This window comes from Leptinotarsa decemlineata, unplaced genomic scaffold, assembly GCF_025532065.1.
Source record: "Leptinotarsa decemlineata unplaced genomic scaffold, Ldec_3_MD MMD2_tig00000035_RagTag_RagTag, whole genome shotgun sequence".
NCBI lineage: Eukaryota > Metazoa > Arthropoda > Insecta > Coleoptera > Chrysomelidae > Leptinotarsa > Leptinotarsa decemlineata.
The window spans coordinates 8,442,927-8,455,620 of NW_027412540.1; the positions used below are offsets into that span (position 1 = coordinate 8,442,927).

General features: G+C 34.2%; 1 protein-coding gene across 2 annotated transcripts in view; it reads right to left on the reverse strand.

Annotated features, from left to right (window-relative positions):
- Positions 1 to 12,694, reverse strand: part of LOC111513699 (uncharacterized) — a 121,621-nt gene that overhangs the window by 59,882 nt on the left and 49,045 nt on the right. For both annotated transcript variants that reach the window (XR_012464688.1, XM_074171825.1), the window contains exon 2: positions 8,121 to 8,297. Coding sequence is in view for 1 of the 2 variants with exons in the window: in XM_074171825.1 (XP_074027926.1) it covers positions 8,121 to 8,292 (172 nt within the window). In the remaining variant the exon portion in view is untranslated. The remainder of the gene's footprint in view (positions 1 to 8,120; positions 8,298 to 12,694) is intronic.

Genomic DNA, 12,694 nt, shown 5'->3' on the forward strand with positions numbered 1-12,694 from the left:
AAAAGAAATTATCATTTTCTCACACTTTTTTCTACCACTATTTTTTTCTCGGCTTTTCAAATGAACGAAATTCGCTGAGATTTTGATCCAATTACTTAAACATAGTTCGATGTGGTTGTCGTCTTTCGGGATTCAAGTATAAATACATTTCCGCTGTATTTGTAATAGATTTGTATCATATCCCTCTTTTCTTCATTCGTGAAAGCCATTTTTTGCCAAAGATTCAATGACTTGTACAATAACAAAATGTCACTGAGTGTAACAAATTGAAAGTCAAATCTAGGAACATCAAAGTCAAGAAGATTTTTTTTTTTCGATATCTCCAGTTTTTCGAAAAAGAATGTAATATCTGGTTCCATCCAAAACAGAAAAGATACAATGTAGCGCCCATAAGAAAGAATAAAGTAGATGATGGTGACTAGAAGATGAAACGTCGGATAGCAAATCTGAAAACTTCTATGTAGCAGCGAAAAAGTGGCAGGATGGAAGTGCAATTTATTTTCGAATCCTTCGAAAATTAAAAGGCAGGTGAAATTAAAAACCATTTTCCGAAATTTCTGTTTTTTTTTGTTATCTCCGGATATAACCAGAGTTTCAGAACTTTTCAACGCCATATTGTTAGTCAGGTCAATACGCAACTTTGCTCCAATTCAACCATCTTCGTATCTCTCATAGTTTCCGAGATCCCAATGGTGAGACTCGAATTTGAAACACCGTGTATGTTAAAAACAATTCATATATCAATCTAATGAACATAAGATTTCTTGACCAGAACTGTCCCTTGCATCTTTTGCTAACCAAGTAAGCATCATCAGGAAATGAATACTACTAAATCTTACTATTGAGTGAGCTTTTCATATAAGTGATTGGCTCTAACAAAAGGCTCCAACTCAGTTATGAGGTTTATGCTTTGACGAACTGACATACTGTAATTACCATGGATCATGGTCAAATATATTCACATGTATAGTAACTCGTAAGAAGGCAACAGCTGGTTATCAGAAAAAGACAATTTTCTGAGCATTACAATGTCCATTGGAGGATGATATGAGGAAAGCAACAGATATCAGTTAAAGACATAAATGATTACACAACACAACAAAGTTTTTGTTTCGGGGTTGAAATTAGATGATTTTAATGTATTTCCACGTGTTAAAACCGAAAGTGACCATAAAAATTATATATTAGCTCTTGTTTTCAAGATATAGTATCATTATATTATATATATATATATATATATATATATATATATATATATATATATATATGTATATTGAGTTTTCAACAAATGAAATATTTCATCACCAACAGTTGGTACACATGTTTGTTTACATAACACCCCTCTCATCAGCTGTTCTTAAGTAGTAAACATAACCTATGTGAGTTTGTCAATTGTACGCACGTGGTTGCTATTGAAATTATCGTGTGAAGTTGATTTTTAAATGAATTTAAGTGCTGATCTGAAATGCCTCGAAAGTGTGTGAAATCTGTCGATAGCTTTTGCTGTATATGTGGTGAAATAACATTTAAGGCTCAGAAACGTAAAATGACACCTATCGTTAAGACAGCCTATGAACATTATTTTGGTGTGAAAGTTGGGGTCCAAGATAAATCATGGGCTCCTCATATATGTTGTAATTCTTGTTCCGTCATATTGCGAGAGTGGCTGAAAAATAAAAACCGGGCAATGGCTTTTGCAGTACCTATGGTTTGGCGTGAGCCTACCAATCATACAGACGACTGTTATTTCTGCTTAACTCCTCCCATTAAGCAAGGTTTATCTATGAAGAAAAAAGGAACGGTTAAATACCCTAATCTCCCATCTGCTCTTCGGCCTGTACCACACTCAGACAATTTGCCAGTCCCTTCTCCACCCCAAAACTATGAAATTTTAGAGGAAGGTGATGAAGACTGTTTAGAAGGAGCAACCCATCCTTCTACATCCTATGACCCTGATTTTGAGGTAAGCGATAGGTCTAGTGATCCGCACAGAATTAGTCAAGCAGAGTTGAGTGACCTTATAAGAGATCTTCGCTTGTCTAAGGAAAAGGCTGAGCTGTTAGGGTCAAGACTACAACAGTGGAATCTTCTAAAACATGATGTGAAAATATCTCAGTACAGACAGCGCCAAAAAGATTTGCTTCCTTTTTTTGAGAAAAAAGAAAACCTCGTAGTTTGTTCTGATGTTAATGGTTTGATGGATGCTTGAATTTGGATCACACTCCATCTGAATGGAGACTGTTTAAAGACTCTTCAAAACTAAGCTTAAAAGCTGTACTTCTGCATAATGGAAATCTGTTACCCTCTATTCCTATAGGTCATGCAGTTCACTTGAAGGAAACGTATATAAATATGAAAATACTTCTCCAATCAATCAAATATGAACAACACAAGTGGCACATCTGTGGTGATCTGAAAGTCATTGCTATACTCCTAGGAATGCAATTAGGGTTCACCAAGTACTGTTGTTTTTTGTGTCTGTGGGACAGTCGGGATAGAAAATCTCACTATAAAAAAATGAACTGGCCTACACGAGACCTAAACCCTAATGAAAAAATGTAGTTTACGAGCCTCTTGTAGATCCTAAGGATTACATATTAAGTTAGGACTAATGAAAAACTTTGTGAAGGCCATGGACCAGGAAGGACAAGCTTTTAAGTACTTGAGAGCAAAGTTTCCCAGGTTGAGTGATGCTAAAGTCAAGGAAGGCATCTTTATTGGGCCTCAAATCCGTGAAATCGTAAATGATCCTGCTTTTGACATGATTTTAACAGGAAATTAAAAAAGAGCCTGGGAAGCCTTTAAGGGAGTTGTACATGGGTTTTTAGGTAACAAAAGAGATGATAACTTCACAGCATTGGTTAAAGAGCTTCTTCAAGCTCACCACCAACTTGGATGCAACTTGTCCTTAAAAATTCATTTTCTTCACTCTCATCTTAATTTCTTCCCACAAAACTATGGAACTGTGAGTGACGAACATGGAGAAAGATTCCATCAAGACATTGCCTTAATGGAACAGAGATATCAGGGCCGTTGGAATGAAGCAATGCTTGCAGACTACTGCTGGTCTGTGTGTAGGGATGCTCCAGAAGTGTTTTATAAAAGACAAGCTAAACGACAGCGATCTTACAATGAATCGGATGGCCTTAATTGAAATTTGGTGGTACAAACTTCTTTTATTTGTCAAAACACTAAGTATAATGTTTTTTTTATTAATTTTGTACTTAAAATATTCTAAAAGAAACATAACAATATTGTTTTATGTACTTTCACTTTTCACGTATAGTATAACTACTCTTCAAGATTAAGTACTGTGTATCTCAAAAACCAGAACTAATAAAAATTTTTCATTGTTATTTTCGTTTTTATCAACCCAAAATTAGTAGAAATTGACTAATTTAGTGTAGGAAACATTCAAAAAATATTTTTTTGTTGTGTTGTGTTATTGATAGTTCAGTACAACGAATTTGAAGAAACTACTTAAAAAAACAATGCACTCTTGAGGACATCAACGAATTTTGCCAGATAAATGCACAAATTAATATTTCGTCATTAGTTCCTTAAATTGACCAAGGAGTTCTAAGAAAAAAGAGTAAGGTACACATGAAAAAGATAGTTTTGTGAAGAGCAAAACAATATAAATCGAATGTACTAGGTACGGAGAAACAGACAAAATGATTGAAAATGAATAGAAATGAGAGATTTCGAAAGAGAAGAAAATTCACAATGAAAATCAAAACTGCTACCCGAGTTTTCATACAGTTTTCACATATGAATTTTTTTGACATTTTCTATAAATTTTTATGGAGGACGATGTCTGAGCCGTTCGAAACAACCAAACAATTACCTACATATTTTTTATCTTTCATCAGTCTAGAGATGAGCCTGCCATATAATTATCCTTTGAGAAAAGCTAATTATAATGAAAAAAATTAATAGTCACAAAGGATATGATGACTAGAAAATTATTTAGACGTATACGATATCAATCAAACAAACTAATTACCTGAAGTAATTCGTGCACATTTCAATTGCCCTTCAGTTGGAATTGCTTTGGTTTTTGATTTTCAATATGAAAAGTTCACAAAACCACAAAACGTGTTTCGCTATGTAATAGTAATCCTGCTTGAGAGCTATTTGTAGCCAAACACGTGGCATGGTTTGTAAGCCTTTTACATTGAAAATCAAAACGAATCTCTTCCGTGAGTTTTACGTTGGTTTTGTTTCACATACTGAATCACTTTGATAATCAGAGTCGCATTTTCGTTTCGTGTTTTTTATTGATAGTCACTTTTCCATCACCAGAAAAACAACATACAGTGTGTGAAAGACAAATGGAATAAGTTCAGAATCCCGTAACACATCAAATTTAGATTGTAATTTGACATACTTCAACGGAAAAATGCTACCCCTACCTTCAATATCTGCCTAATGAGAGGTACAACCCCCAATTTTTTGAATGGGAAGTATAGGCTTGTGATATATCGTTCTCTATTCGTAAATGTTATCGCTTACAAGTTTGATGCAACAATCAATATAAAATAAATTAAAATCATGTGGTTACTGAAATTCGATTAAATATACTCGAAACTTATTGTATATTACAACATTAGTTGTCAGTATTTTAATTTGAGTTTGAAGTTCATTAACTTCAAGTCTGACAAAATGGTAAGATTAACGGAAATGCATAAATTAATAGTTTTGCAAATGATTGGTTACGGAGATAAAACCCGAACACAACAGGTGGTAGCTCGCCTTTTTCATGAGAAATTTCCTAATTTACCGCCCATATCTCAAGGAACAATAGGCAAAATAGAGAAATAGTTTCGCGAGCTTGGTCATGTGGGGGTTAAAAAAAAGCAACTGCCAATGCAATAAGTGATGAATTAAAATTAGATGTGATGCTTGAGTTTGAGGAAAACCCACATACATCGAGTTGACAGGCATCCACTACATTCAATGTTAGCCATATATTGATAGTAAACATATTATAAATAAATAAAATGCATCCCTATAAAATGCTACCTACTCAGGAGCTCCTGAAAGACGATAGAGGAACTTATTTTAGTGAACAAATAATGGACATGTTGGATAACAATATCATCCAATTAGGAGACGTTATGTTTTCTGATGAGTGTACTTTGTCTCTTAACGGTTATGATAATCGGCAAAGTTGCCGCTACTGGTCAACGGAAAAGTCTCACTGAATGAGAGACGAACACAAGCAGTACCCTCAAAAGGTTAATGTTTGGGCCGGGATTGTAGGAAACCATATCATTGGTCCCTTTTTCATTAAGAGTAACTTGCATTTCATTCCAAGTTTAGCAAATTTATATCCTGATTCAGGAAACCCTCAAGTTCCAGTAAATACGATACAGTTTCAGCAGGATTCAGTACCACCACATTACCAAGTTAATGTCCGGCCATACCTCGATTCAACATTTCCCAATCGGTGGATAGGGAAGCGAGAATCAATTGAATGGCCAGCGCGATCACCTGATCATTCATCATTAGATCTGTTTTTATGGAAATATGTAAAGAGCAAAGTGTACAAAACTGAACCTTCAGATTTGAATGAAGTAGAAGAACGAATAACGCTTACGATTAGGTCGATCACGCCTGATATATTAAAAAATGTTAAAAAAGACAGTTTTATTTGAGATTAGGATCTTGCCAAGACGTTCGCAGTGAATATTTTAAACATCTACTTTGTTAACATCCATAGTTCTTTTTCGTATTCTACATTTCAAAACGTTTTGCATTACATTTTAGTTTTTGAGTGTATTTTATCGAATGTCGGTAACCATATGATTTTAATTTATTTTATCTTAATTGTTGCAATGAACTTGAAACGGATATCATTTTTTAATAGAAAATGAAGAGGCCTTCCAAACGATATATCACAAACCTGTATTATCCATTCAAAAAATTTGGAGTTGTACATGTCGAAGGGGATTGAAAGTAGGGGTGGCATTTTCACATTGAAGAATGTCAAATTAAAATTTACATTTGACGTGTTTCAGGATTGATTTCAAATATGTACAGTAACCGAAATTTATGATGCACTATTTGGAACCTTTGGTGTAGTAATGACTATTACTGGAGTTTTTCCCAACACCAAATCGTTATTTTCAACACCTCGACACGTGTTTCGATGACCAAGTGATCATCTCCAAAGAGGAAGATTAATCTTCCTCTTTGTAATATTCAGTAACCGAAATAATGAATTTATTCCATTTGGCTTTTACACACTGTATATACTCTGCTACCCGTAAGATGCCAAGCCGTGTCACTGTTTATTCATCATTTCAATTCAAAGCTAAAAATGAAAACTTCACAATCTTAGAAGTAACAATTATTAACTAAATTTTTTTCCTGTCTCCGTTTTACCTGATTACAACATGAATATTTCAATTATAGGCTTTAGAAATTCTTGATCAGTTGAACAACAGAATTTGAAAATAACCGGGATACGCTCGAGTAAGAAAGGAGCTTCAAATATATCAGGTTGTTTCAAAGGTTTGGTCCATTTTCATGAGTCTACTTTAAACTGTAATATCTCAGTAAATACATATTCAATTCAATCGAAATAAAAGCCATTTGAATCAGTGCATTCTTGTCAATGCAACACAAGTTGATTATTTTCATCAAATTGGCAACTGGGAAGTCGACGAAAATCATTTTTACATAGTTCTGATTGGCAAAGATTCTACCGGTGTGAAAGATATCAAAGGGCTTGAAGTAATGATAGTGAGTTAAAAAAAGATCTTCGAATTATATAGGGTGAGGCAATAGTTCGACGCTCAATTCGTTTGATTATCGGACGGTGATTTGTCAAACGTGCGGACGGGTGTTGTCGTGGATTCTTCTGTTGGCCAGTGGCGGCTGCTGCTGACGCAATTCCCGTTGCATTTCATCGATTTTCTCACAATCGGACTGTGCTGTGATGGTTTTTCCCAGTTGCAAAAAGTTTGGTGAATTTTTGCCTTTGAAACATGACTAGGTGCGTCATCGGTGTCCAACCACTACCCTCAACATCTCCTGTTGTTGTAGAGGATCCACTCTTCATCGCACGTAACGATCTGATTAAAAGAAGGATCGTTTTGGTTGCGCAAAAGCAAAAGAAGACGGGACCTCAAAACGTGAGGATTTTTGTCGATCGTTTAAATCATGGAGTACCCACTTTTCGAGCTTTTTGACTTTTCCGCCATTTAACACACTATTTGTGATGGGTCAGTTTCCGTCAGAGTCCTCGAATCCTCGCTCTGGAATACTGTAGGTTGACCAGGTCGAGGCTCATCTTTGAGGCTGAAATGTCCTGACATTCCTGAACGGAGTTTGGCCAACGTCAAACAGTGCGTTTATTGATTCGAATTCATATAGAAAAATCGTGTAAAATTCGCCTAACAACATCATATAGTAATAAGCTGAAAAGAGTCAAAAAATCATAATTTGGAAAAAATTAACAGCATCAATATATAGGGTACAAAATTGTCTATCGATCAGTATATACCACGACACAGTAGAATAAATACTCATTGAGATATGGAGCTACAAAAATATATGACATTAAAACGGACAAAACGTTTGAAACAACCTGATAATCTAATAACAAGCATGGCTTCTGCATATACACAGATGGTGATTAGTGTGATGAATAACTTCATAACTGAAATTGATCATGATAAAAAATCTACTGTTCTGTCTCGGAATCTGTAAGAAGTATTCCGTATCGTTCATAACATTTTACTGCTGAAATTACATATTTTCGGAACATTGATAGTCGATTTCATAGTCACTTGTTTTTGATATTCTTTTTTTATCTTCCTCTTGAAGATGATCACTTGGTGATCGAAACACGTGTCGCGGTGTTAAACTAACGGGTTGGTATTGGAAAAAAACTCCAATAATATTCGATATTCATCTCTATGAATTACCTACGATATAAAAAAAAAACTTCGGAAAAATTATTTTTCCAAACAAATACTCTTTATATTTTTTTGAATAAATCATCAACTATTCACAACTGAATAGATTACTTGAGTTGGTTCATCATTCTTCGAACAAGCAATCATGTTAACAATATTGAAACAGAAATTATATATACTTTATATACTTACTCGGAAATTTATAAAACGGTACTGAGATGCAACTGACGCTGTGAATAGATTTTGTGTTCGAATCATGCTGATCCGGTGAACAGACACACATTGAGTTGAATCCGCAGTTGTTTGATGTAAGGCCATGACACCGAAACAGGAGGACTATGAGTATATTCAAAATCAAAAGCATCGTATCTGAAAATAAAGAATCGTGTCAAGATCGTGATCTTTCCAACGAATGATGATGATTTTTCTTCACGAAATGAACACGAATACTAGAAAATATCTCTAATTGAAATTGCAGAATTTGAACGTGCGAATTAGACCACTCCAGTATAAGTTTTAATGAACTTCCAGGAGCATATGTATGTGATCCGGCGTCTGTTGCACACGCATTTGGAGGAAGACACTCGGGTTTCATCTGAATCATAGTTAGTTACTTGATTTCAATGAAAAAACTGAGAGCAGGGCCGGGGGCGGAGGGAAAATCAAATTTATCCAACCCCACCAGCAAAATTTCCCGACTTTCGAAAAAATGATAGTCGAGGGATTAGTTACTGCTATAATATATTAATTTTTTCACTTAGCTATCCAAAGATTGCCTGAATGCTGATGCCTGTTAGGGTATGCACAAACAAAAATATATTTTGGTAATTATAAAAATGATAATGGGAATTATTCTACTTTGGACCAAGGTCCTTGGTCTTCCACCATATCCACCATGTATAGGAATATTCAATACAAATGAAAGGAAACAACACTTAAATGATATTGTGCTTATTGTTTTCTACTATTATTTTTTCTATCTTCACGGCCCGAAATTTCCCAACTTTCCCAAGTCGAAAAAACAGCGAAAAGTTGGGAATTTTGTAAAATTGTCAATTCAAAATTTGTGGACTGTTCAGGACTGTTCCCTTACTTGGGAGAAATTAAACTTTTTTGAAGTTTTCAAACAACTCAGAATTTCAAGTTATGCATGTTGGGAAATCCCAACCATCTCCTGGTTCTTTCCCTTTTCCTTTCATTTCTATCATTCTTATTATTTCAATTTTAATTCATTTTCTTACTATTATTTTCCTCTATCTTCACGGCCAAAAATTTCCCAACTTTTTCCCAAGTCGAAAAAGCAAAGGGGGAGGCTCCCCCCCCATGGCAACGGCCCTGACTGAGAGAGGGGTTTTGGAAACGAAAAACAACATAACTACTGTCCATTCAATGTGTTTATGGAATGTGAATTTAGGGACTTCATAACATGTTACTTGAAAATGATCTAATAAACTGAAACCGATTTTAACAAATAATAAACTTAGTTGATATTGGATGAAAGTTATTTTATTTACTCTATGATTTCATAACACTTCATATCACTCCAATTAACGTCTCAGTATATTGCCAAAATCCGTTTTTTATATTTTGCACACAGAATTTATATGAGCAATAATACACTCAAATTAGTGAATTACTTCTGTTTGGAAGGGTTGATGAATATACTACAATAGTTTACATCACAAAGTTTTCTATTCTAAAGTATTGATATTGATAAAAACGAATTCTGACATGTTGTAGTGTTTACTAATGTATTATTTATTGAAACAACGATGAAAATTAAAACAACAATAAAAATTAATTGGCGCTCCGGGACGACTTCATTGATTCCAGTGGCGCATTTGCTTTTTCAGCTGCAGGAAAACCCTGAAAAACCTGCAGCACCACATCATCTGAAGATCTTGATCTACCAATGTCCTCTCTCTTATGAAACAAAATGTAGGGTGTCTCCAAAGGCTCCGATAAATTCAATGCATCGCCAGAACACTTCGTGATACGACTATCGTCAAACTTAAACCAGTCCGTTTCGTCTTTGACCAAGGAGTAATAATGACCAAATGCAACGCCAGAACTCAGTGAACAATGACTGCATGAACATTATAATAGTGGTCTGCTAGATTGAAATGTTCATATATTTCGAACCTTCCAAAAACGAGTTAAAGGTTTAACTTGAACGAAAATTATTACCGAAATCAAACATGCAATCCTCAAAACCAGTTTGTGGATTTTTTCATTATTTCATATCCATGATGATAATTAAACAATTTTCACAAATATTTTTAATTTCTAGACGCGTTTCGCTACCACCGTAGCTTCTTTGGTAGCATACGATTGTTCATCGTATCGGAAGGACGTCAGAAAAGGATTTCCTTCTCAACATCCAAATGAAACTTTTTTTTCATGCAAGAAAGACCTTGTTCAGTCAGAAATATCGATATTAATTGGTTACTACCTCTTCATCAATACTCATCGCCTTCGAGAAAAATCAAGTTTCGTAAGTGGTTTTTCAAAAAAAATTTAGAATCAATCGTAAGATACTAGTCTGTAGTTGCTCTTGATTCCTTCGTTAATATAATATATAACTCATCAAAAGTAACAACAAAACATTGTATTTGTGCTATTTCGAAATCTTTGTGAAATCTGTTCAATAACTTTTTGCCAAAAATATTTTTCCCAACGGATAATAATAATGATAATTTTCTTTATTTTTGATGAAATAGGATATAACAACCAGAAGATGAAGTTCAAAACTGCAGTGTAGAACACTACAGGTTTGTTCAACCACTCAACCTGTAGCCCTCAACTCAAAAACAGTTGAAAAAGCTATTCCACGAATATAAACCAAGTGTACCATAGGGATCAAACCTTTGGTTTTTTCTACAAACTATATCACACTAATAAACACACAGAGTGTTGAACTCTGTTGAAGATGTATAAGAAAACAAATAAGCTATTTTCAAACTTTCGAAAAAGTTCATAACGTTTCAGTTGTTCGGCAAGCAGGTCCACCATGCGTCAATTTGATACATGAGTCTACTTTATCTAGGAATGGAACTGGTTTGTCATTTTTTTTACCCCGGTAATTACTTCAAATGATGTAGATGGGTTCTATCAACTTCGTTAGATGAAAAAGATGTCGGCTCTGAGTCCCAGAGGAATTAGACTGTCAACATGAGAATCAAAAATCTGTTGCAAATGAGTTTATTCAGCGATGTATAATGAGCATTTATTCACTCATTAGTCCATTTGAAACAAATTTAAATACTATTAGTCGATTATTAAACCGCACTGAACAACTATAAATAAAGTAGCTTGGTTGAATTGATGATATATATCCCGATCCCGTTCAACAATAACTCGAGTATGCATTATTTTTGTTTTGTGTTGGTGACCCATATTTCAGTGGAAAAGATTTCATTTCATATTTAATAAAAAACCAACCAAATTTATTGTTGGTTGATTGAAAGCAGAACACATTAACTGAATTTATTACTCTTGTTCAGCATACTGGAATGAGCAATTAGAACTCTAAATAAAAGAGTAGTCCAATTACAGAAACACCTTCTTATAAATATTCATAGCATTAAATGGGCTTTCGTGATGTAATAGATGGTCGTTATTTTCCCTTTCTAATTGTTGTAAATCCGATTAATTGAAAAGTATGCTAACATAAAAAGTATACCATCTCACGAAAATATTTTCAGGTGGTTAACGTTCCATTCTATACAACAAAATGAAATTTCCTTGAGCCCAGAGAATTAACTTGCTTATTTAGGGTGTGATTTGAATTTCAGTTTGTCTGTTTCTTGTTAGGGTGCGGATGCAAACGCACTTGAGTATATTAAAATCATAGAAGGGTGGAACAATAAGAACCGGTGAAAGTGGAGTAAATTAAAAACCGTAGAGATAATAATTTTGTTTTGTCGTAGACCTCTCTAGACCTGATGTGCATCGGCTCTTGAAATGGAGAACATCTTAACGTTCATATTACAAAACATCTTCAACTCAAATATAATCGATATGATATCTTCGTATATAAGTTCATTAGACTGGCGGTGGGCATGGGTATTCTCAGATAAGCAATTTCATGTAGAATGCGAAGATAAACTGATATACATTGTTCCATTCGAAAAAATGCTATAAACTTGAATCTAAAGGGATGAAACTCAAAGTAACATTCAAAGCACTCAGCATTGAATAAATTATCATTAGTGCATCACATATCACTTGGTTGTTCTCTTCATTCCTCCATATTCTCAAAGAAATCAATTAGTTGCCGTTGCAATAGACCATTTCAAAGACAAAAATGAATTAAATCGTAGTCTAAGAAGCATATTCATATATTAATATTTGTAAACTTCTGTACGATTAGAACTCTTTCCAATGCGTGAATTTTCTAATGCCGTATAACTTTTATATATGACCTTTGTTCACATTTTTCAACATTATCTAATAACGAGCCAATATGAACTGTTGGTACACCCATCATATCTTTCATTTATTATGAATTATATATAGTGTTACATCTATTCAAATCATTTGAACTCAATGGTTGACAATGTTTCATGATGCATTTCATTAGTTCGGACATCCATTGTCTAAAATGATTTAAAATTTCTGAAATTTTAATTCATGATGAAATCAAGATTATCAATCGATGTTGATATTGTGAAAAACCAATTACTCATCCAGAGGCCTAGAGCTCAAATCTTCACTGATGGAAATCATCGATAGAAACTGATGTAATTCTCAACTATCTACCTACT